Source organism: Bos javanicus, chromosome 1, assembly GCF_032452875.1.
Source record: "Bos javanicus breed banteng chromosome 1, ARS-OSU_banteng_1.0, whole genome shotgun sequence".
NCBI lineage: Eukaryota > Metazoa > Chordata > Mammalia > Artiodactyla > Bovidae > Bos > Bos javanicus.
In genome coordinates, this window is record NC_083868.1 from 125,720,077 (window position 1) to 125,746,746 (window position 26,670).

At 46.2% G+C, this 26,670-nt stretch overlaps 1 protein-coding gene across 1 annotated transcript; it reads right to left on the bottom strand.

Moving 5' to 3' along the window:
• Positions 1 to 11,357: 11,357 nt before the first annotated feature.
• On the bottom strand, positions 11,358 to 15,486 carry CHST2 (carbohydrate sulfotransferase 2). Its single transcript, XM_061419364.1, has 2 exons — positions 15,397 to 15,486; positions 11,358 to 15,291 (listed from the first exon to the last, which is right to left on the bottom strand). The coding sequence occupies exon 2, from the start codon at positions 15,107 to 15,109 to the stop codon at positions 13,526 to 13,528; it is 1,584 nt and encodes a 527-aa protein (XP_061275348.1). The 5' UTR covers positions 15,110 to 15,291; positions 15,397 to 15,486; the 3' UTR covers positions 11,358 to 13,525.
• Between the last annotated feature and the right edge of the window lie 11,184 nt (positions 15,487 to 26,670).

Below are 26,670 nucleotides of genomic sequence, written 5' to 3' on the forward strand. Positions count from 1 at the left end.
AGCTTCAACCCAGTACCTCTCCCACTTGTTCCCTATCCATTACCCATCATCCAATCCACCATCTTCTCTACACCTAAGCTTAACAGTTTAGGTGTAGAGCAGCAGAATGTAGCTATAGAAACAGGCAACCTTTAAATTCATTGTAGTCTCAAACGCCCAGAATAGTTACAATGATGATGATGTTCATGATGGTGGTGATATCATTAGCACCTTACATTTATGAAGTATCATTATGAGGCAGCCTTATTGTCAGTTCTGAGTCAGTAAACACATAATTCTCTTTGGCTTAATTTAGCTCAGTATTTCTCAACGGAACCACTATTTGCATTTGGAGCAGGACAGTTCTTCATTACCAGAGACAGTCTTACGCACAACGGAACATTCAGTAACACTGCTCCCCACTAATGCCAATGTCATGGCAACACACACACATATATACACACACAGTTCTCCAAAGGCTGATCCTCAATTTTGCCCCCAAGTAGATTTCAGGGACAGTTGAAAACCAATGGCTAAATGGACAGAGTACCAATTTGGACATGAAACTGCCATTTACTGTATTTTGATCTTGAACGAGCTACTGAGCCTCTCTGAGAATCAGTTTCTTCTTCTATAAAAGATGGATCATAATTCTACTGCTGCCCAGTGGTAGCAAGTTTCCAATGATTGAATAAAATATTAGTGAGAATATTTAGTGTATTCATTAGGATTGTATGTGACTGTAACAAAAAAAAATTTGACAATAGCAGTTTAAACAATTAGGTGTTTATTTTTCCACACCACAGGTATTCTGAAGGTTAGTGATCCATGACTGGTACTGTGGCTTCATGATCGCATCAACATACCTGTCTTCTGTCTTTCTGCAAGTGGCTTTTACGTTATGACCGCTTCTCAGTCACAACATAGAGACCTCCCTTCCAGACTCCAAATAGACCAACAGAAAGGAGAGAGGAAGGAAAGAAGGAAGGTATGAAGACAAAACAGGCAAGAAAAAGCTCTATCTCAAGAAAAATGTAACACCTAAAATTCCCCAGCAAATTTCCATTTGCATCTCATTGGCTGTCGCGGGATCATTCCTACCTACAAGGGAGACTGGGAAGTATTTTTAGCTGAGCGTTTTGCCTCCTTGAACAAAATTAAAATTCTGTGAGTAAGAAAGAAGAGGAGAATGGATAGTGGGTAGGAAACCAGTAATATCTGCCATACTTAGTAAACTATAAAGTAGTATATTAATAGATGTGTAAGATGGCATTATTATTAGAGCCTGAATAAAAGTACATTACGAAACATGCTATCTCTATGAATTTCATTACTTGAATTAATTCCCATCACTTAAATAAATGAGCATTCTTATTTACATCCAAAAGCATGGCAGCCCAATTTACTAATAAGTCCATGGCTGCCCATATTTTAACATAGTAATGCAAAGCAAAACATCTTTAGTGTGCTCTAAAGAAAACTGGGCCCTGATTATTCAAAGTAACAGGAAAATGTGGAAGTGTTAGCTGCTGTTATGTCTTATTCTTTTTGACCCCATGGATTAGTCCTCCAGGCTCCTTTGTCCGTGGGGTTTTCCAGGCAAGAATGCTGGAGTAGGTAGACATTCCCTTATCCAGGGGATCTTCCAGACCCAAGGATCGAACCCAGGTCTCCTGTATTGCAGGCAGATTCTTTACCATCTGCGCCACCAGGGAAGCCCAAGGTAGCAGGAGATAATAATAAAGTATATAAATGAATACAGAAGAGCGTTTATTGGTTTAAGGCCACCTGGCATTTATTCCCTTACTTGTGATCATTGCACCCTGATTTTCTTGTGAAAAACTACTTTCCCACAATGTGTGCAGGTTGGTGGTGATCTTGGGTGACCTTGGCCTGCAGTGGCTTGAAGCAGGATCTCAGTTCCCCAACCAGAGACTGAATCCAGGCTGCAGCAGAGACAGCACTGAATCCTAACCACTAGACCACAAGGGCCAGTGGCCAGTGACAAGGCCCTGGCTTGTCTGCTTTGGAGAAATGAATTTCAACAAGGAGACAGGGGATTTCCTGGTGGTCCAGGGGTTAAGAACCCACCTTCCTACGAAGGGGACTTGAGTTCGATCCCTGGCCAGGGAACTAAGATCCCACATGCCATGGAGCACTGAGCCCAAGTGCTGCAACTAGAGAGCCCAAGTGCTGCAATGAAGACCCAGCACAGCCAAAATTTCTAAATAAAAAAGATAGAGAGAGTAGTAAAATAAGTACAGTGTTTGTTAGGAGGAAAAAAGTATGTGTGAATAGACGTACACAAGTGGGCAGAGAAAGAGTCGCACGTCTGTGGCAGTTTAGGTCACTTACATGGGGCAGTTCTTCCAGGTTTCCGGTGACCAGTCATCTTGTTTGCCTGGTTCTGGGTCCCTGTTTGGTATAACAGTATCCTCCCCTGTGTGTGTGCATCTCTTAGCCAAGATGGATCCCAGCACAGAGGCCTGTGGGAAGGTTGACACCACCTATTATGGAGTGGTGCTCCTCCCTTTTGGACCCCCAAGGAGACTTTCTGTAGTCAGGGGGTGTCCTTGACCTCAAGAATCAGAAATATGTGGTCTCTTTATCTTTTATCTGGGCAGGACTCAGCTCCTCTCTGCCCCTGACAGAATCTTGGGGGTACTGTCCACAGGGAACAGACTTCAGCTGCTCAGCCTGGCGTCCACACATCTCCTGCCTCCGTGGGACTGTCAGTCAAGGTGCCCTGATCAGGTGCCAAGGAACAGACATCTGCCCCAAAGTCAGCTCTGTCTTCCAAGACATTGAATTCTGAATGTGTGAAGCAAAGCAAACAAAAGCAAGAGAAAGGGGAAAGGAGAGAGTAAGGGAGAGGGAGGGAAGGAGGGAGGAAGGGAGAAAGGAAGATTAGGGGAAAAGAGAAAGCCAGGGCATCCAGCCTTGCTTTCGAGCTGTTCTTCAGGTCCGTGGCCTCCCCATATCTTTTCCAGTTAATGTCCTGCTTTGCTTAATGTAATGGAGTCAGGTTTTCAACCAAAGACCCTTAACTGGGACCTATGAGAATGACAAGGGCAGACCACCTGAAAACTCAGCTATTTGCTTTGGTTTCAACCTCATCTCTTACTAAAGCTTGACCAGAATCCCAAAGGACACTTCTCTGATTCCCAGACATTCTATAGCGTTATTGTGAAATACTGGAGTGGCCAAAAGATGGTGGGAGCCAAGGAAATTAAAAATTCTTAGGGCAGGGATGTGTCAGAGAGCCCTTGATTGGGAATCAGGAGCTGTTGATTTCTAGTTTGTGTAATTTCTCTGACTGTGGACACAGAGAATGTCTTTCAGCCTCTGTGCATCTCAGTGTACACACTTGTAGATACCAGAGCTGTCTCTATCACATCACAGCTTTTATAACATGCCAGTATTTCCTAACTTTGCTAGGTTTCCACCTGCCCACCAAGTTCCTACCTGCAAAGCCCAGAGTACAAGCCATATATCCACCTCCCAGACACCCCTACTCCTTGAGCAGAGCTCACGCCACCTCATCCTTGAGATTTTAAATACGATAGCCTAGAAGCCCTGTGTCACAGCTGTAGAGAAATTTCCCTCCCCACCGAGTGCCTCCAGGGACAGCTGTGGTAAGCCCACACTTCTGCAGATCAATTCTAGCTCAAGTTCTGCTTCCTCTGAATTTGCAATCGCCTCCCTGCCTTTCACCTCCTGGTGTTTTTCACCCCATGTCATCCTGGGTGGCACTACTCTGATCTCTTTAAATCACCACGCAGTCATGAAGAGCCTGTAGCAGCCTTTGCTAGAGGTTTAGGAGTATTTGGGGCTTCCCTGGTGGCTCAGATGGTAAAGAATCTGCCTGCAATGTGGGAGACCTGGGCTTGATCCCTGGGAAGATCCCCTGGAGAAGGAAATGGCAACCCACTCCAGTATTCTTGCCTGGAGAATTCCATGAAGAGACACCTGACTGCAGTCCATGGGGTCGCTAAGAGTCAGACACGACTGAGCTACTGACACTTTCAACTTTAGGGTAACAAAGGCAACCATCCTGCAGCTGAGGGCAAACACCTCCATGCTGAACAAGACTCTTCCTGTCACTAGCCATTCCCTTCTCTTCCGGGGCCAGTCCCTTCTCTTCAGGGACCATCACTCCTTGGTCTCCAGCATCCCTTCACGTTACTTGTCTCCTATTATTCCTCCCTCAAACTCTTCACCTCTCCTTTCAAACTCTCTCAATCCCCAAATTTCCTGTTCAGATTTTATATAGCTTCTTCCCACCATCAGAATGGCCTTTTACATGTTTTGCTAAACAAAGGTCATTCTAAGAGGAATTTTGACCAACAGCACTTAAGCCAAAAATTCTTTCTGCTAAAAAAAAAAAAAAAAGTATCTCTAATGATACTGATAACACCTGTTCCCTGGCTGAAGGAGTAATGCTTCCAGCATTTAGGAAGCATTTCTCAGAAAGCATTTGACTGGAACAAAAAGCTTTGCTATTTGGCTAATATCCTTTTTATGGAAACCATGTGAACTCTCCTGTACCAAGCAAAAAGAAAGAGGCTTTGTCACTTAGTAGCTGTGTGACCTTAGGAAAATTATCCATCTAAACCTCTATTTCCCTTGCGTAAAGTGGAACATGCCATCATCTCATCACAAGCAAAAGAATATTTTCTATTTCTCTAATTTTGTGTCTTTATGAGACAATGGATATTCACTAAGCTTAATGTGACAATCCTTTAGTGATGTATGTAAGTCAAATCATTATGCTGTGTGCCTGAAACTTACACAGCGATGTATGTCAATTATTAAGTGAAGTGAAGTGAAAGTCGCTCATGTCTATAATGACCCCTAAATGAACAATTTTTTTTAGGCGCTTGAGACATAAAGTCAATTTTTTTTCTTCTGAAGTTGTACCCAACTCTTTGTGACCAAAAATGTCATACCCAACTTTTTTTTTCTTCACTCAGTCGTACCCAACTCTTTGTGACCCTATGGACTACACAGTGCATGGAATTCTCCAGGCCAGAATACTAGAGTGGGTGGCTGTTCCCTTCTCCAGGGGATCTTCCCAACCCAGGGATCAAACCTGGGTCTCTCACATTGCAGGCAGATTCTTTACCAGCTGAGCTACCAGGGAAGCCTAAGAATACTGGAGTGGGTAGCCTATCCCTTCTCCAGTGGATTTTCCCAACCCAGGAATCAAACTGGATCCTCCTGCATTGCAGGCGGATTCTTTACCAACTGCAATTATACCTCAGTAAAATTGGAAGGAAAAATGGGCACAATAATAATAGTTACTCCATAGGATCGTTATAAGAGTCAGACAGAATCATACTTACAAAGAATTTTGCATAGTGGCCAGCCCAAAAACAAATGCTCTACAAAGGTGATTGTTTTCACCATCACCATTAGGACACTTGAAAGTGAAATTAAAATGGTGATAGAAAGTTATAAAGAGTACAGCACATGGAGAAGTCACTGGGGAAATGTAAAACTATAAATGAAGACTTAACCTAAAAAAGTGCACTCAGAGCTCACATTCTAGAGGGATACTCATCTCAACAGCAAGGTTATTTTAGCTCAAAAACAGAGCTAAAAACTATAAATGTGAATGCCCATTCTTTCAAAGAGAAAATGTGTTTCACTTCTATTTTGCTTTTAGAAAGAAATAACATAATACCCTCCTTCATCTAAAGATGCTGAGCACCAATATAAGAACATCAAATATCTTAATTCCTCCCAGGAGCTAGTTCAATCCTAGAGAGAATAAGGTTTTTCCAGAGTAACTGGGACATCTGAAAATGGAAATGTAATATTCAGACTTCCGTATCATACCTTGAAAATTTTCCAGTCCCTGAAAAAGTTAAAAGACAATCATACCAGCGGTGAGAAATGCATGTCAAAATAAATACACAGGCTCAGCCTACATTATAGCAATACATTTTCCTAGTGGGCCCTTAAAATTGTATCATTTCTACATGCACCCCAGGGTTTACAGAAGCACAATTTACAATAGCTGAGATATGGATGAAACCTAAGTGACCATCAACAGATGAATGGATAGCAAAGATGTGGATACATACAAGGGAAACCTACTCAGCCGTTAAAAAAAAAAAAAAAAGAATGCAATTTTTCCATTTGCAGCAACCTGCAAATGGACCCAGAGAGCACTATGCAGAGTGAATTAAGTCAGACGAGAAAGACAAATAGTGTATGAGCTCACTTCTATGCGGAATCTAAAAAATACAACAAACTAGTGGATATAACAAAAAAGAAGTGGACTCACAGATATAGAGAATGAAATAGTGGTAACCAGTGGGAATAGGGGAGGGGAATGTAGAGGTGGGGAGGCAGGAAACAAAATATCAGATGTCAGCTGGCCTCAGGATGCACTGCCCAACATAGGGAACACAGCCAATATTTTATAACAACTGTAAATGGAAAGCAACCTTTAAAAATTGTATAAAAATTTTTAAAGATGTGAAAAATATGCACATATATTATGCTCATAATAAAACTGTATCATTTTGTTTGACTGTAACTTAGCTGTTACCTTTCTTCGGGGGGGCTCCAAATTATTGTTGTTTCTGTTTCAAACATTTAATAAGGAAGGACCCTATTTGAAGCTTTCCACGGATCTTTTTGGGAACTCCTTTTTGTCCATATTAATTTGTCTTGCCTTTTCTGCTTCTGTCTAGCACACACATGAAGCTCAGCCCATGGAGAAATGTCACATCTTAACTCAAAAGCCTCTTGGTCACTGTCTGTCTGGCTTCTTGGGTGACCCCTTTTATACAGCACTCACTTTTCTAAATTAATGTTTTTTAATTCACTTTATTGTTTATTTAATTTTTTGGCTGTGCTGGGTCTTCGTTGCTGTATGAAGGCTTTTCTCTAGTTGTGGCGAGCAGGGGCTACTCGCTAGTCACGATGCCTGGGTTTCTCCTTGCAGTGGCTTCTCTTGTGGAGCACAGGCTCTACAGCCTGAGCCCAGCAGTTGTGGCACACAGGCTTAGTTGCCCTGCCGCATGTGTAATCTTCCCAGACCAGGGATCAAACCCAAGTCCCCTGCATTGGCAGGTGGATTCCTTACCACTGGACCACCAGGGAAATCCAGCACCCACTTTTTAAAGACTTCCAAGCAAGATGCTGCTTCGATGTTAGGAAGACACACACACAAACAGGATCCAGTTTCTTTTCTCTTAAAGGACCATGACTAGGAGAGGAAGTAGATTATTAACGACAACAAAAAATACCAACCTGCAAGGACACATACCAACAGATCTATGCGTAGATCTACGCAGCCAGAGTGAATAGGGGATAGAAAGACACTTCTGCATCAGCTGATAAATAAAAACTTCAAAGAGACCCAGGCTCTTTAATAATAAGCAGAAATTCACAAAATAGAGAAGACACAGAAGCCAGGAGGCGGACAGAGTATGGAGAACTTTCCCCAAAGGACAGCAGCACATACTATACCTACAAAATAGGTAGCCGCCGTACCTGGCATACTGAGAAAGCAGAGCAGCTGGCTCAGCAAACCCTGCACCTTACTCCTTGAGTTGATTGTAACTTGACCTCCTGCTTTTCTATACATAGACTCTCCCTCTCTATTATACACAAAGCAAATGCAGAAGGAAGTTCAGAAGGAACTGGTAGTTTCAGAAGGAAGGGAACATTGTCATCAGCAGAATTCGCCAGCATCCTCGTGCTGAGGACAAGGAGGTCAAGCTCTCCATCCTCACGCAAGACTGTCTGACCTGTTCTTATGGGAAGGGTTCCTCCAACAGCTAAGTATACATAAAGTTATAGAAAATAACTTCCTGAACTTAAGAAAGAAGTAAATATTCAGCTCAAATGGGCTTGGTGAATACTAGACAAAACTAATAGAAAGGGACCAGTTCCTATGGAAGCTTGACATTTTGGTTTTCATAAAAAGAAGATGGGGGGATGGGGGAGAGAGTAAAACAAACCAAAAGAATGAACAAATTAGTTACAAGGAAAGAAAAATCCAGACCAGAAGTTAATAAAGCAACATCCATCCTGAGCAGGATTGGTCCCAAGTGGTCTCAAGTCCAACTGATGACTTGGAGGACCTTGTCAATCACTGGCAGCAATCATGGAGGATTATTTGTCATGTATGCACTCGCTGCCTTTGAATTCAGCATACAGAGTACACTTGTCTCCCCAGGATGTCTGTGATTTGATGATAGTTACACATGATACCCTGCACCCACTTTCCAGGAACTTGTAGGTCACCACTGTTAATCCCCTCCTATAATTAAATATTTCATCTCTGTCTCTGGATGCAGGACTCACTTCGTGGCAAACAACCTGTGTAGTTTGTGGGCCCCATGCTCAGAACTGCCCAGGCTTGGTTTAATTCTCTGCTGCTGCAGAGTTGAAATGCTTCATCATTTTTTTTTTATGCTTTATCATTTTTTAGCAAGAGACCCCACATTTTCATTTTGCATGGAGCCTCACAAATTATGTGGCTGGCCCTGTCTGGAGGGCTCACTGCCTCAAGGTGCATTTCTATCAAGACTTGTCTACACACTCGGGATGGGAGCCATTACCAAATGGCTCTGAGTATAGCTTTTGTTACAATGATCGTTTTCACCCTCATTTACCTGGCAGGGTGACTGTCATCAACCTGAAAGTTCAAACAGCCCCCAGACACTTCTGACGTCTGATTACAAATAACTGGTTTGGTCAAAAGTTAAGCTTTGACCTTGGCCATCCTCTATCATCCTGCCAGGTACACAGACAGGCCCTGTTTCTTTAAGGCTCCTCTCAAGTTTATAAACAATCCCACCCCCTCAACACTGGTTCATAAAGTTTCCCATTCTACAAACTTAATGTGTTATTCAGAACCGAATGATTTCCTTAGCATAATTTGATAAAGGGTGTGCACAACTGCATCAGATGTAATAAAAGTCAAGCCCTGTAATTTCAATTATTAAACACTTGTACTAGAGCCTGTACCCGAGGAGCTCAGTGGCTCGTACTTGAACTGCCAAAGTAGCAGCTGGGTTGCCAGAAAGAAGGGAAGGTGCAGAAAACCAGCCTGTGTTCTCAGCCATGACAGATTTGTAAGGGTCCTTCTCAAGATGAGTGACCAAAGGGGTCTAATAGACTGTACATTTACCTCAGGACATCTCATCACATGGCTGAAATCATTCCTCAGATTGCAACTTTTGTTTTCTACATGTCCACCTTGGATCCTGACACAGAACTGTCACCAGCTCTGATAGATTCATCGCCCACACGCTCTCAGAGGCCTGAGAAAAGTGTCCCTCCCCACACGCCCATTTGCTGGTATGTTAATAAAAGCATGCTCTCTTCCAGACCTCGAGACAGTGCAGAAACACACTTGTATGTGCAGGAGGGTATGTGTGCTATGTGTTGGGAGGGAGATGAAGGAGGTCAGGGGAGGCTGAAAAGTGACACCTTGTCCTTATTCACAACTACAGATAAGACACGCCTTCTTACTTCCCTCTTAGTCTTTCTGAAGTCATCTCTAGAGACTGGGTTTCAAACAAGATTTTTATTTCATTGCTCAGACCCAGGGTATATTCATTTAATGGCCTCACTTAGATTTACATTCATTTCAGACAGGGAAATTCAGCCACAACTCTCCTGTGTGCAACAGAAATCCTGGACAGAACTGGCCACAGCCTGCATGGGGACAGGCATCCTTTGTCTCATCCAGCATCTACAATAGGACCCAATTCCTGCAAGTAACTATTCCCTGCCCGGGTGAAATTCACAGCACTCAGGACGGAAATAAACGTCACAGGCTTCTAGCTGGTGAATAGCACAGGAAGCTCAGCTCGGGGCTCTGTGATGACCTAGAGAGGTGTGATGGCAGTGGTGGGAGGGAGCCTCAAGAGGGAGAGGATATATGTATACATATAGCTGATTGACATTGTTGTACAGCAGAAACTAACACAACATTGTCAAGCAATTATACTCCAATTAAAAAAAGAAAAACCACAGGCTTCCGCAATCATGAACAACATCCCAGCCCTCCCTTACGGTATCAGGGCAGCATTTATTCTGCAGATATGTTCTGATCCCTGCCTTTTATCTTGTTCATGGAAAAAACGAAGAATAAAAGTTGAATTCCTCATTTGGAAACTTTTCTCTCTCCCCATTCAGAAATTCTAATTCATCAGAGGGAAATGTTGGTCTATATACAGCAACACCCCCCTGCCCCCCAGGGCCCCTCAACAACCAGGAAATCTTGAAAGTGTTCCTAGCGCCCATGCCTCACATTTAAATAGAACCTAAGATCCACTCTCTTTAGCAAACTTTGGTGAACAGCCTGGCACTTTCTCCAGGTAATTCATTTTCCCACTCTTCCCCTTCTGAGCACTTTCAAAATTGGATAGTTACATATTTCACTCAGTAAGTACTTATCAAGTACCCACTGTGTAGTAGACATTGAAGGGAACAGGATTTGCCCCAGTCCCCGCCCACAAGGTACCCATGGGTCAGTCTGAATGAGGCCTTTGAGTGCCTCTGAGCTCCTTGAAACTCAAGCACCCAGCCTGGGCTGCTGCCTTTTTCCAAACTCATATTTGTTGGCTAAATGCACTAAGGAGACTTCGTTTTACAAATAGAGCTTTCTAATTAGCAAAGGCATTCCAAAGTCAAAGGGGTAAGTCAGGTGTGCTATGGGTTGAACAGAATTTGAAAATAAAAATCACTCTGATAACCTGCTCTGAATACCTCCTCCTGCTGATGGACTTATTGCCAAGCTGAGAACAGTGAAAAGAACCTCTTTCACGTTTGCTGCTTCAGAAATGGTCCCAGCTTAGTTGCAATCTGTTGTGACATGAGTCTGCGAGCACCAGGGACTGACCAAGACTGATTAACGCCCAAAACTGCTTCCCTCCTTCTCAGACCTGTGGAAGGTGAATGTCACTAATACGATGATCTCGGCTCTTAGTAGGAACACCACCTGTCTCACTTTCCTAGAATGCAGCGAGGTATAAATCTCCAGGAGCAACAATTCACCCTGTCAAATTACAGAGCCCAAGAGCGGCAGAGTGGAGCAAAGCAGCCGCTACAAAACAAGAAAATTACAGGCAGAAGCTCCGTTCAAGCACAGCAAGGGGAGAACTGTTGGTGTTCAGCTCAAAATTTCATCTGAGCAGAGACCACGAATGTGCTGCAGGCTGCCAAGCCTCTACGTGACATCTCATATTTTTTAAACGCAAGATCCAAAAACATCGCGATTTCATTTTAACGCAATCAAAGTCCAGAGAGAAGAATGAATTCCACTGCTTAAAAATGCTTCACTCGAAAACTAAGCATGAATTTTACTGTGATTAAGTGAAAAGAGTTGATTCTAATGCCACATGAAATTTGTTTTTAAATGGTTCTTTTATTCAGAGCGGTTGCTTTTTAATGATGTTGTCTTAATTTTCTGCTAAACCTGTTTCATCTCTAGTCATCCAACATTAATATTTATTTTGTTCATTTACTTTTAAAATATTCTTAAAGCTGTTACAAATATTCTACTGCTGCTGAAGATAATTCAGCATAGGCGCTACCATGAAAATATCATAGAAACCATGATCAATATGTTATAGCTGTAATCTGGCTTAATAAACACAACACTATAAACAATTTTAGTAAATTAAGAAATATCCATTCTAGAATGTGTTATAAAATCAACTGCTGAATACATCCTTTTTTTAACCTCTGTGCTTCATCCCGGAATTAACAGTGTAGTTAGATTTCACATTGTAATGAAAATTATACTTAAAAATCATCTTGGGTTAAAGTATTTCCCATGTACATATTCCTTTCCATTCTATTTTCCTTAAAATAAAACCCTCAGCATTTAACCTATACAGATTGGCTTGCACAAATCTCACAATAAATTACAGTAAAATAGCTATGATGAACTTGAACTTGTACCGTATTTAATGTAATATATAACTACACTCTGGTTCCTATTTAGGCTTCATAACTTTATATCATAACACAACATTCTACAGAATGCTTCAGTACAAACGGGCTCAGGACGGCAGCAACACCATTACCATTACAGGAAAACTGCAATGGTTTTTTTCCCGTAGAAAATACCAAATCCCAAAATCCAACCTACTAACTCATAATTCACTTTCATTTCTTCTTCCCCATAATTTGCTTTCATATCTAAAAGAAGCTCTTGGTTGAAGCCTTATAATGTCAGAACATATAGCTACTTCACAATTTTACTTTCAGGAAACATGATAAAGAAAAGCAATGTGCCCCACAGGCATCCTAAGTAAACTATTATTAATTCACATTCTCTTTTCATTAATTTGGCTAGGAAGCCGGGAATAGGGGGGATAGCCTGTGGGCGCCCTTACAGTTCTCAGATCAAAAACTTCCCTTTTCATATGCCTCCGTGGACTGTGTCAGAGGCAGAAACATTCCAAACTCAGATACTTGCGTCACTTTTCTAACCAAGGAACTTGTTGACTACCATTGCCAACAAAACATTCACACTAATTTTTGAGGTTTGTGTTCACACCATCAGATGGTTTTTGAACTATATACTTATCTCCTAAGAAAAAATTCTAAGACCAAAACATCGGTCTCTGGTTCAAGGTTTCTCAGTGTAACTCCAGGGTAATCAAAACCAAATGCCTTCAAACCCTCAAGGGGTTACTTCTTCCTTTCTGTGCCCCAAGTGGAAAGTAGTGCCATGCTTTTTCCTCCACTGCCCTGCTTGTTTTTTGCCTTTAGAATTTGAAGATGTGTTCCCATTCCTGGACACTGGACAGGCTACAATTTACCTGGGAGAAAACAACTCCAAGGTAGGGATCAAGGAGTCAGAGGCTGCTCCCACCCATCTTAACTGTTTTCTAGGAAACAGATGGGGGGAAAGAGGGTGGGAACAAGGGAAGCAGATTCTGTCTGAAGCTGCACAGGACAAGGAACACAGGTAAATCCAGAGTAATGGAGGCAAATATTTTTTAAAAAAGAATATTATTTATTCTCTTCTTTATTAATACTCATGTATGACCTTTGCTTTTTACATATAAGTCTACTTTATAAGAATGCCTCCTTGGTTTAGCATGCCCAATGGGGCTTTCACTCCAGGACCACTTTCCCTTTCTCCACCCACCCCTCCCCCCACATCCAAAGACTCTTCTACACATTCACAGATACCACGAAAATTTTGTAAACAAGATTTGCAGTTACCCGATCTTGATTTAATCAACATCCCACTTCAAAATGGAAGGCAGGTAGGGAAGAGGGGAAGAAAGGGGAAGAAAAAGGTAGAGGAGAGAGAGAGAGAAGGGCAGCTGTGGTCAGAACTTTCAAGTCGCCTTTTCTGAGATGTGTGTGCATTGTGGCTATTTCTTGAAATTCCATGACTCAAAACATTGACAGCAAGTGCCTGTGTATTTATATTATGTATCTATAACAGAATATGTGGGCTTCCTCAGTTTGGATCTGGGCTGATTTTGTTGAAACACACCACAATCCTTCTGTGGGTGTCTCCACAGGGAGTCAGGTCTCCCCGGAACCCCTCTCAGAGTCGGGGTTTCCGGAGCAGGGTCTTGCTGAGGTCTTTGACCTCCTCGGGGCTATTGACCCGCTCGTAGCCCAACACGGCCATGGGCTGGTAGCAAAACTCCTCCACCTGTTTGATCTGCTGGAAGGTGAGGGCGGTCCGCCAGGCGTTGGCGGCCTGTGTGGCGTTGCGGGCTGACACCACAAAAGGCTTGGAGGAGGAGCCTGAGCCACTAGTCATGTTGAGTGCAAACTGCTCCATTTCGGGGCTCACCAACAGCCCCACAAAGTCGTACACCCTCCGCAGGGTTTTGACGGGGTCTCCCACCAAGTCCTCGTACCGCACCACCAGGTAATGGCCCTGCAGCCAGTCAGGGGGCTGCAGGGCCGTCTGCAGTGTCTTGGCCATGCTGTTGCAGATGACCTCCATGGCGCCAAGCGCGTGGTAGTCTGCCGGCCCTCCCATGCTCTCCTTCTTGACGCCCAGTTTGTGGCCGGGGGCCTCCAGGAAGGGCATGCGGTGGGCTCGCGGGTCCCGGCTGCGCACCACCTGCAGGCTTTCACGGATGAGACCGTGGCGCGAGCGAATGCGTGAGCTGGCCACAGCGCGGGGGTCCCGCACCAGATGAATGACCTTAAGGTCCAGGGCCGGGTCTCGCAACAGTGGCGCCAATACCGCCACGTCGAAGACCCGAACGCCCTTGATGACCAGCGTGCGGTACTTGCGGCACTCCTCCTCGAAGCGCGCCAGGCGCTGCGGCGGGCACTTCTTGCACACGCGGTCGTCCACCAGTCCCACGACCTCCTTGCGGTAGGCGGGGCACAGCGGCGAGGAGCACACCACCTTGTTGGTGGCCGCACCGAAGATGCCCAGAGTGGTGAGGTTGCGCCCCCCGCTGCCGGCGGGGCTGTACAGCTGGAAGACCGAGAGGTCGCAGCGGTAGAGAGCGCTCAGCATGTCCCGCGCCGCCCCTTGCAGGGAGACGGCGTCCCCTGGGTACAGTTTCTGCCACACATGCCACACTGGCTCGTAGAGGAAGAACACTTCGGGGTTCTGGTTGAAAAGCTCGCCGAAGAAGGACGAGCCTGAGCGCCACGTGGTGAACACGTACACCAACTGCCTCTTGTCCCCGCCGCCCCGAGTGCCATTACCTGGAGGGGCTGCGGCCCTTGCCGCCGCGGCCGCGACTGCCGGAGCTGCCTGGACTGCGGCGACGGGAGGGCGGTATGGGGTCCGGGGATCCAAGCGGGTGTGTGCGCGGGGCGGCACGGCTGGAGGAGGTCCTGGACGCCCCCAGCCGCCCGAAGCCGCCCCCGCCCCGGCACCCAGCGACCCGTCGGGGCTGCACTGCTGCAACGGCTCCTTGTGCCACTTGTAGTCCAGGAGGTTGAGCATGGTGAGCACCAGCAGCAGCGCGTAGCCCGCGCAGAGCACCAGCGCCTTCCTGCGGAACACCTTCATTCCGAGCGGGGACGCAGGCCAGCGGCGACCCAGGCGCCGGGGCCACGGCGGGAGCAGGGCGCGCGGCCCGGCGGCGGGCGCGGCTGGGAGCAACCCGAGGGGCGCGCCCGCGGGTAGAGCTCGCGGCGGGCTGCGGCTCATCACAGGCACAACCCGGGCCGGCAGCGCGGCGGAGGCGGCCCTGCAACCCGGGAGGGGGACTCAGCGGCCCCGCTTCGGGCGCTGGGACTTGGGCCGCGGCTCCGAGGCGGGCGCGGCAGCAGCGGCGGCTGGTCCCCGGCGCCCAAGACTGGCTCTCCCATGGCAGCGGCTCCGAGAAGGACCTGCGAGGGGAAGCGGAGTAAGCCGGTGCGCCCCAATTCTCCCGCCAGCCGCCTCCTCCGGCTAAGTAACGCCCACCCTCCGGTCTGCCTGGCTCCCCAGCTCACCTGGAGCCGCGGGCGCGCCCCGGGGCGGCCCAGGAGCACGGCCCGGCGTTCAGTCCTGCTGTCACTCGTTCCTCGATTTCTCGAGAGCTGTTTTCCGCCTGGGATCCCCGCGCCTCCGAGGGGGCCGCGCGAATTGGCAGCCCAAGCCTTGGGCAGACTTTCTGGGCAGCGGACGCCCTGCGGCTGGGGAAGGGAAACTTTCACAGGGCCCGGAGCCCTGCTCTGTGCTCTGCCGAGTTCAGTGCGCCCGGCTCCAGCGCCGTCTCCGCCGCCCTCTCGGGACTGTAGCTTCCTTCCTCGCTCTGGGGGGTGAAGCTGGCCGAGGGAGATGGGGGCGGGGGGGGGGGGGGGCTTATACTGGACCCGGTTCACGGCAAAGCAGCTCCGCCTCTCTTGCTCTCAGTCTCTGCGCCCCGAATCTTCCCATCTGTTTAGCGGTGGTAGATGGGGCGCAGCGCGACCCTGCAGCCGCGGCGGCAGGAGCCGCTTCTTCCATCACCAGGAGGATGCCCTCCGGGAGGGCATTGCCGGCAGCCCCCGCCGCTTCTCAGCCTCCGACCGGCCCGGAAACCCCCTACATACACACAGCTCTAGGCAAAGGAACTGGGGTCTGCAGCGCTGTCTTGCCCGTCCCGCCCCCGGCACCAGGCTCTTCTGACCAACGAGGAATCCGGGCAGAGAAAACCCCCGCCGCAGCAGCAGCCGCCGCGCGAAAGCAGCGCCCAGGAGGATGCAGCTACGCGCCTCTCCCTACGCCGAGCGGCTGCAACGCGCTCGGGCCAGCCTCTGCGCGGCTCCTGTCAGCCCGCGCCGGGTTGGTGCGCGCCGCCGTCTGTCGCTGCGGCTCCTCCCCTTCGCCGTGCCGCCCGCCCCCTCGCAGCGCCCAGCTCCAGTCGCCGCCTTGGGGGTTGAAGATGCGGGGCCCGATTTACAGCGGCGTCGCTTGGGCCTCCATACGCTCGGCTGAGGCCGTAGCCATCCTAGCTCCACGCACCAGGGTACGGATGCGGGGTTCGGAGCGCTTTGGGCGCCCGGACCTCTGGGAAACTTGGATTCTTGTGTGTGCTGCTGCCGGGCTCAGCCGCACATTTTTGCTCTCGGAAAGAGTTGGTGACAAAGTTTGGGCAGAAATCCCCCAGTGGCTTCCCACTCCGCTCTGCCCCGCCCGGGTCGGCGCCGCCGGCTCCCGGTAGGAACCCAGGACGCACCCGCGCCTCGGAGCGCACCGAGGATGCCGAGCACCGCTCTCGGGCTTCCCACTCCCGGCGCGCCCATTTCATCTGGCCTGAGGCTTCTCCCTCACCAAGGAAGTAATAAATCTTTCTGGCCCCGGGGTCAAAGAAGAAGCTTCAGTTTTCCAGTGGAGTGTGCCGGCGGGGCGTCTTCTCCGCGCTTTCCTCTAACTATGGAGAGGGCCTCTCTGGTTTTATTACGCCCCCAGCAGACGCCCTCGGCATCTTCGCTAGTAATGACGCGCCCGCTGTGATTGATGTCCTCGAGAATTGGGGTGATAGGGGGTCGTGGGGTGACTATTTGTTCCAATTTACAAAAATACTTGTTTTGCTTCTTGGTTTTTAGAGACGCGATCAAAAGATTTGACCCTAAAGGAAACGCAGTTGTTGAAAGTAGATCATTTTAGGTTTAAGTACTTTTTTTTTTTTTTAGATAATGAGGAACAGCCCCCTTCCCCCTCTCTTTCTCTTACCGACAGAGACTAAGCCATAGCTGACTTTCAGCCACAAAATGGGGACACTTATAATAGCCTCCTGTATTTGAATGGTGATGAGGAGTTAGATGCCCGAATGATTAATCCCCAAATGATTCAGCCCTGGGCTGAATCGCTCCGAATCCCGAAGGTTCTTGAGGCTCAAAGTCCGCTGGTAACTGATCTCCTGGAGGCATTTTGCTGCTTCCGGTCGTGATGGAGTTTTTAAAAGTTTGACAAAATTGCTGCACGTTTATCTTTATACTATGTGGGGCAGCCTTTCTCGGCCAAAGGATACTTCTAAATTTAAAATATTGTTGTTTGCGCCATTATTCTTCAGTGAGTCTTACTGAAGTACGAATCAGTACTGTAGTACTTACTGAAGTGCAAGGAGTCTTAGAAAGTGACTTAATTCATAGGAATTTTCAGGGTAGAAAAATGTTCCAAGAACTTGATTTAGCCTCGTTTACAGAAATATGCAGAAAGCCACGGGTAGAGTTCAGAACCTTTTCTTCGGGGTTCTGATAAAGTGTAAGGATGAGACATTTCTAGGACAGACTTTTTAGAAATGAAGGGAGGGAGCATGAAGGTGGAATTTTATAGGTAGCCTTCTCAAGCAGAGTGGCATTTCCCCTGGGAGCACGTCAGGATAGACAGAGGTTTTTAAGCCCTGTTTACAGATAGTGAGAGTTTCATGGAATGACTTCCCATCTCTCCATTTCTGGGCCCACCCACTTCCCTTCCCCTGCTCTCTCTACCCCTCTCCCTTCTTCCCTCTGCTCTTTCCCCACAAAACTGGCATGATACTGACACATGAAAGAGTGGAAGAGAGGGAGTTGGAAGGCAAGGAAATCTCGAGATTAGTATTCAACTTGGTTCTGAGAAAAATATTTTCTAATATTTAAAATTTTGTCCCTGGCTTTGTGGTTACTCAGAAAGCTCAGTGAATTGCAGTTATTTGATGTAAGGACCCCTTTTAAAACTATTGTTTGCATAGAAACGATTTTGTCTGCAATTCTGTAACACTTTTCCAAAGTTGGCAAAATAGTAAATCCTTTTGCCCGACATCCCCACAGGGAATGCTCAGCTGACATCAATTTACAGAGTCCAGCAACTCCACCCTCTCCTTGCTTGCAAATAATTTACCATTTTGCACCGTGTCATGATTAATGCCAAACTTCGTCACGACTAATGACATCCAAAAACATGATAATCCCTTCCCTTCCCTTCCCACATTGGTTCAGGAAGTCCTTTCAATTGTTTTAATCCACATATCCCTGTAAAAAGTAATGACCGAGACATGTTAGAAGTCATGTTAGAATGGCCAGAGGAGCCAGTCAGGGCTAGCCTTAATTTCAAGGCTAGCCTTAATTTCAGCTCACTGTTGAATTTACTGCAATTGAGTCTTTTCTATGAGGCTCCTCAGTCTACTCTCTGCTGTCTGGGATGTGGGAAGGAAACTGCTGCTGGAAACTTGCTGTAGCATTTACCTAATCCTGGACAGAGAGGAGGTCTAACAGTCTGTGGAATGTGGCGGAGAGGTCTTCCCAGACCTTCCTCTGTAGTCTGAATTGGGAGACAGCGTAAGGCTGGGTTACCTGGCCAGTATCTGGCCAGGCCTGTCTGTGTCCCTGTGGACCCACAGCTTCACCCCTGGGGAACGCCTACCACTGGGCACCAAGATCCACTCACTCACTCATTGTTTCAGCAAATACTTATTTCCAGTGGAACTTGAGTGCACAGAGTTGGATTCATCATAATCCTTGATTTAAAACATGTTGACATCATTAGTTCAAGGGTCGCCCTTTTCTTTTTTTATATGGTTTTAAATAGTATGACCATTAGCTTTGGACTCTGGCCTTCTTCCATCTGACCAGATTCTCATTGTGAGCTGTAGATACTCTCATGTTAGATCTCCCTCTTGGGTGCATTGATTTCATTTTGAAATTCATTTGTATACTTCCATTCTGTTGATTAAAGTGTTCCAAAAGTTGAAAAAAAAATAAATAAATAAATAAATAGTATGACCATTAAATGAATGACTCCCCTGGTGGCTCAGACAGTAAAGCGTCTGCCTATAATTCGAGAGACCCGGGTTCAATCCCTGGGTCGGGAAGATCTCCTGGAGAAGGAAATGGCAACCCACTCCAGTATTCTTGCCTAGAAAATTCCATGGACAGAGGAGCCTGGTAGGCTACATAGTCCGTGGGGTCGAAAAGAGTCAGACACGACTGAGTGACTTCACTTTCTCTTTCAAATAGTATAATGAATACTCATGAGCCCATTATAGAGCCCAAGAGCCTCCAGAGGTAAACAACTCTGCTTAATTTAGTTTAAAAGTTGAAACAAAATGGTCAAGTTCAAGGTGTGGGGGACCAGAGTGGAGGCTGGGGGCGGGGGGGCGGGTTGCCTTATGTCAAAAAAGGAAATAGCCTAAATAGTGTTATTTATGAAGGAAATAGTGTTATTTATGAAGGAATTCTTTTGAGTTTCCACCTTTAAATTCTAGTATGTAGCCCCCAGTCATCCTGAGGAACTCTAGCTCTTCATCAACACCAGTGACCTCGCCACTCACACACCTCCACTCCCACCCCCTATGCCCCCCAACAGTTCCCCCACCTGTGGAGGGGCATAGGGGGTGTGTGAGTTCCCCCACCGCCCCGAGTCTTTCTGCAAAAGCCCGCTCTGCAAAAGCCCACAGTTCGCCCACCGCCCCGAGTCTTTCTGCAAAAGCCCGCTCTGCAAAAGCCCACAGTTCGCCCACCGCCCCGAGTCTTTCTTCTCTGCAAAACACTTTACTACTCTCTTCCCTTCTGACACTGCAGCTCACCAAATGTGTGGATTCTGTGACACCAACTGGGTGTCCAGCAAATTAGCTCAATGCCGACACTGTTTACCTGGAGAGAGTGTCAGATCCCAGAGATTTAGAGCTCAGGGCCACTAGACTACCCACCACGTGCAATGTCAATCACAATCCAGATTATCACCTGGGGTCTGACCAGCCGGCCGCAAGTAAGAGGTTCCCATGACCTTCTTGGGTTCAATTAATGTGCTAGAATGGATCATAGGACTCTGGAAAAGTTTACTTTTATTGATTTATTATAAAAGGATATGATAAAAATACTGACGAACAGCCAGATGGAAGAGATGCACAAGGCGAGGTATGTGGGAAGGGGCGTGGAGCTTGCACGCCCCCTCTAGGCTCACCCCTCTCCCAGCATCAACACATGTTCACCAGCGTGAGGTTCTTTGAAACCCTGACTGTTAGAAAGTATGGAGGCCTCTCAGATAGTCATGACCAATAATTAATTCCATTTCCAGCCCTTCTTCCCTCACCAGAAGGAGGCTTCCCCCACCAGATGGAGGCTAGTGGGCAAATTCATTGTTTCTAATGTGACTTGGTTTTTCTGGTGACCAGCCCCCATCCAGGAGCCCACCCAGAGTCACTTCAACAGAGCAAAAGATGCTCCTAGTACTTTTTTTTTTTTTGGTTTGGACCGTTTTTAAAGTCTGTATTAAATTTGTTACAATATTGCTTCTCTTTTATGTTTTGGTTTTTTGGCGCAGAGGCATGTGGGATCTTAGGTCCCCCACCAGGGATGGAACCATCACTCCCTGCATTGGAAGGTAAAGTGTTAACCACTGGACCACCAGAGAAGTCTGCAGTACTCTTATCACTTAGGAAATTGCAAGGGTTTTAGGAGTCTTGTGTCTGGAATCAGAGACATAGACCAATATATGTATATTTCCTATTATCTCATGCTAACATTGATTGGGCCGGTCACTCATAACCGCTGATCTCTTTTATGATCATTTAATTATAACCCCCCCATTCAAAAAATAGCAGGAATGTCAAGTAGCCCACAAAGATAAACACAAGAAAATTGATCAAAGGGGAAAATAACATGAAACCAGGCATATGATCTGCACAACAGTTCATTTCATGAGGTCCTATGTAGTTCCCTGGCGGCTCAGACAATAAAAAGCATCTGCCTACAGTGTGGGAGACCTGGGTTCGATCCCTGGGTTGGAAGGATCCCCTGGAGAAGGAAATGACAACCCACTCCAGTACTCTTGCCTGGAAAATCCCATGGATGGAGGAGCCTCGTAGGCTACAGTCTGGGGTCGTGAAGAGTCGGACACAACTGAGCGACTTCACTTTTCTTTCAGTTTATGTACTTGTGGGCAATAAGTCCAAAAATTGACTCTGAGCTTCCTAGTAGGCATTGTAAAGAAGGAAAGTTGCTCATGAGATTGACAACTTTGCCTGACATAGAGAACTAAGGTAATGGTTTCTCTTCTTTGTATCGTAAGCTTGATTCATGTGATTTCCTTGTTCACTGCTTTATTCCTAATACTAGTACCATATCTGGCATATGTGTTCAATAAATACCTGTTGGCTGATTACTATGGGTCCTTAAAAAGGAATTATGCAGTATGGAAAGTGTACTATGTCCTTAAATATCTATGATCTACAATAATAACAAGTGAAGAGTTGGGGCAGAAGGTACCAGTTCTTATTAGCCCAGTCAATGCAATCTTCCCTGAACTGAGTACTGATGTGTTTATGAACACACTTAATGGAGTAGAACTGGGAGCTTACAACATGCCTTGCTCTGACCACTGGCTTTTGTCTCCAGGCTGGAGCTCCAGCTTACAGGAATTGCTCCTTGGAGCAAACTTGTTCCATCCATGGAGAGCCTACCCATCCCTCCAACAGTTGGATGCCTGGAGATTAGTCCTCCCTGTATCCTGGGAGAGATAGCCAATCTGCTCACTGTGGATCTTCTAGACCCATCTCTTACCTGGTCTCAACCAGTCAGGAGAAATGATTTTCACTGATTCCATAAAAAAACACAACATTTGAAGAAGCTTTGCCATTGACATTTTAGTGTACGATCAGAAGTACTTTAAAAATCATCAACCAGTCACCAAAATCAACTGTCACACGGAAGCAGAGATAACGTCACACGGGTGGAAACTCCATGGGACATCCACAGGGCTGTACAATTATAGAATTCTGCTTAAAACAAATAAAGGGCTGTCTAGTGTAAAACCCCCATGCCTTCAATATGACTTCTAACCTCAGGTACCACAGTCTCTGATAAAAGGCTGTCAGTTGGAAAACCTTCCCTTTATTGACAGAAGAAATTAAGTTCCTTGAGATGTAGCAACAAGATATACAGCTCATGTACAGAATTTGAAATCGGCCCTGGATTCAGTTCCCTTCAAGTTTACTTACTGTTTCCATGTTCTCAGACAAGTCATGTCATCTCCCTGGGCCTCAGTTTCCCGTCTATAATACTGGGATCATAATAGCCATCTCCTTGAATGACTAGAAAAAGCCAGAGTGAGTGCAGAAGAAAGGCGCACTACATGGCTCAGAGTGGTTAAGACATGAAAGCTCCTGCCAATACCCCAGGGAGAAGGCATCTTCTTCTTAGGGGAGGAATTAACCCCAGAAGTCTGCAAGAAAGAAGCATGCCATATCACTTTTTTGAAAAATATTTATTTGGTCGCACCAGCTCTTAGTTGTAGCATATGAGATGCTGTGGGATGTGGGATTTTTAGTTGTGGCATTCTGGATCTAGTTCCCTGACCAGGGATCAAACCCAGCCCTCCTGCATTGGGAGTGCAGGTCTTAGCCACTGGACCACCAGGGAAGTCCCCTTATCACTTTCCTACCCCCTTTTTGGTAAAGACATTTGGGAAACTGGTTTGGTGAGGGCTTTTTTTCAGGGTGGGAAGTGTTCTGGTTGAGGTTTGTAGGGGCAGAAAAATGGAAAATGATTCAGTGATTAACCGAGAGGATAAGGCCATCATGACCTGGAGTTGACCTTGGGGTTCATTGGTCTTCACATTCCCTAGGCTTTGCTGCTTAAAATAAGATCAGTGGATGGGCTGAATCAAGGTCACCTGAGAGCTTGTTAGAAATGCAGAATCTCAGGCGCCAGACGGCTCCCATCAGAATCTGCATTTTAATAAGATCGAAAAGTGACCGGTCCACACATGAGAGTTTGGGGTGCCCAGCAGCCATTCTGGTGTTAATGGGCATAAACACCTAAATAAGGAACTTAGGGTCATGAAGATGGATGGACCGGTGTTTCACTTCCTTTTCCATTACATAAGATTATCAGGTGGCTAGGATAAGCTCCTGGATCAGTTGCTAGCAACATATGAATAATGGGGACTTCCTCCCCACAGTCCAGGTACAGCCCTAGGCCAGGATGTGCAGGCAGTGAGCAGAGTCTTTGTGAAGAATACAGCCATTCACAACCACATGAAGGCCTGTTCTTGGCACAAAAATAAGAAAAATAATACAAATTTCCAGAACTTGTCCATCACTCTCAACTTCTGTATTGACCAAAGCCATGGATAACTGCTTTGCTGGCATTACCTAGGAAGAAAAAGATATTATGGCCGCACTTAGGGCTTCCTTGTTGGCTCAGATGGTAAAGAACCTGCCTGCAATGTGGGAGACCCAGGTTCGATCCCTGGATAGGGAAGATTCCCCTGGAGGAGGGAATGGCTACCCACTCCAGTATTTTTGCCTGGAGAATTCCATGGACAGAGGAGCCTGGCAGGCTATAGTGGGGTCGCAAAGAGTCAGACACAACTGAGTGACTAACACCCTTAGTAGCAGCACATCATGAACTCAGTTTTTTCTGAAGAAAGATAGGTGTTCTGGACACGTCCTGAGTCTCATGGTACAAAAGCAAATTCCATTCTGAGCAATGTTGTTTCTTGTAGCTTACAAACTATTATGCAGAAACAGCGATTTTCCACAGGTGACCTCTGTGCTTAAGTGTGTAATTTCCATGGTGTGTCGGGTGAATGAAGAGGAATGTAGCATTTTATGCTTATATTGTTTGGGCAGTCACAAGATAGAAAATCCAACTGGGGAAAAAAATTGGAAAAAGAAAGTAGGTCTCAACCTAGATAGTTTCATTTTGCATCTCCTCAGTCTACAGTTGGTATTCCACCCCCCTCCAACTCCTGTGGCAGCATTTGAGTTCTGAATTCCCAAAGTTTTATGTCAACTCTTTATACACTGGCTCAGATCTTGCCTAGTTACATGCTGAAAAGTTGGATGCAATTTTTGTCTCAGAATGTAACATCTCATTAGTTTTCAGATTATATATCCTTGTCCCCCGACAGATTTCTTTCTCAGTCACGACATAACATGTGGTTTTATTTACTTCAAAGGAGCAACCTTTCAGCTAAAACTCGGTTTCTGCCACATCCATTTCAAAAGCACAAACTGTTTGTTGATTTGTTGAGCTGTTTCGTTCCCTTCACCTTGTTAGCTGTCTATTTTTATGCACGATTTCATTGTTAGGACACAACTTATTATGCAGAAAAATTTCTTCTGCAAATCCATGCTCCACTTACAGTTTTGGGAGACAGTCTACATTTTAATGCCACAGGTCAAATTCCAATCCAGTAAATGTCTAAACTCCTAGTCTTCAAACAAAAATATATCATTCTCTTCATCTCCAGCCAATGCCCCATTTGTCATTTATTTCAGGATCTAACTGACTCGATGAAATTTCAGTACAACATAAGAAATTAGGAATTTATTGTACCATGAGTTTTTATTTTTATGACTAACATCTGGGTTCATCCAGATTTATGTTTCCATTATCATTTTAATGATGGATGTTTTGTTTATTTGCCCCGCCAAATCTCCTCTGCTCAGAGCATAGGAGACTGGTGGTCACTGCTTTGTATTCATTACAGAGAAGCAACCTTCAGCCATTGCCACCACCTGGATTCTATACTCAGAGAATGAAGATTTGACAGACAGCATCACAGCACAGAGCATTGCACGAGACACAATGGCAGTGCCAACGAAGTGGGAATAATGGTCACTGATGGCAGAAGGAAGCCATCAATTAACATGCATGGTGCTGCTCTGGCAGCTTGTGGGTCCCTGACCTGTTACCTGTGGCCCATTATGAGTGAAAGCCACAGCACATCATTAACTAGCCCAATTTGCAGCATTTTTGTCAGAGTCACCACATCAGAGCACTTGGGTACCCATCTTTCAAGTTTCGCTCTTCTGTATGCTGTGCTGTGTTGAAGAAGAACCCAAGAGAGAGAGTGCCATTTGGTATGTTTTGGCTGAAAGGCATTGTTTCTGCACACAGCTGGATTTGGCCAACTCTGTTGGCCATCAGCTTGGGTGTTTATGGCTCTTATGAAACTCCCATCTCACTCAGGCAGGCAATTGTTTACTTACGTTCTGCTGGAAACCCCTAGAAATACGTGCTCAATTGCTGCACATGTGCCCACAGCTTGCCCACAGTCCCAGCCTGGGTCAGCAATCTTTTACATCCTTTTAAATAACCCATTCAGACTATCCCCTAACAGATTATTATCCATCTGGTAGTTCAAGTCAAAGTGCTGAATAGGCACTGTGTGCTTTGGGGGCTCACATTTAGTCTAATCCCATGGTTCCTCCCGATTCAAAAAGTCTTTATTTACCTACCAGACTCCCCAAATCACCTATTCTTGCTGTCAGTAAAAGGTAGATAATGCCATTTGTTTGCATAATCATGGTTCACTTTCAAAGCAATTTACAGGTGCTAGTCCTTAAAACCTCCCACCAGAGAAGGATAGAAATTTCAGGAAGACTGGAGATGAGGCACTAATTTCGTCCAAGAATAGCTAGGTCCAGTAGAATTTTAGCATCCTTATTTCATGGTGTTCTCCAAGGATGCCTGGCCCTGCATGAGGTTTATATAGAAAGCATGAACAGAGAACTGAGAAAAGCTCTCTCTCCATCTTCTCACATCCAAGCAGTCTCCTCTCAATCTCTCCCACAAAAACACCACGGAACTGGTAGCAAATATGCATGTAAGCCTCATGGGCCACGTGAAAGATACATGCATGTGCTAAACCTGCCCTTAGCTGGGATTGCGCTGGAGACAAGGAAAGGGGAAGTAGCCCAGTGGTGTGGCAAGTCTGTGACCACAAGAGGGATGCTGATTCCGTGCTTACAGGGTTCTGACCTCTAGATTACAGGCTCTCTCAAATGGTCCAGGTACCTGCGCAAAGTGAGGTTTAAACACTCCCCTCCCCCAACTCACACAGTCATTATCTCCAAGGGCAGGGGCCTGGAAAACCCTCCAGCTGATTCTGATGCACTTAAATGGGGCAGGGCCGGGGCCGGGGCGGGGGCGGGGGCGGGGGGGGGTTGCTGTCAACTGCAGCACACACCTTGACTCTCAGGCTTTCGTAGTCGTTTCCCCATTTTTCGAGGCCCGTGGCTCCAATGCTAGTCTCCATCCACAGATAGACAGGCAGAAAAGGCTCTTCCAGGGAGACTTCTATGATTACTACAGGAAGAAGCACAACCATAGCCCAGAACTCTGTCTGTGGCTCATGTTTGAACCACTGAGTTATCTGATCAAAGATATATGTGCAAGTCTTACTTCTTTTTGGGCAATTCCCCAAACTTCATTCATTCCCCTTCTACTTTCATTCCTTCTTGTCATGTCCAGAGACCACCTGCTGTATTGTTTACTTAATATTTTTTTTTATCTGAATCACTGTTCAGAGCTAAC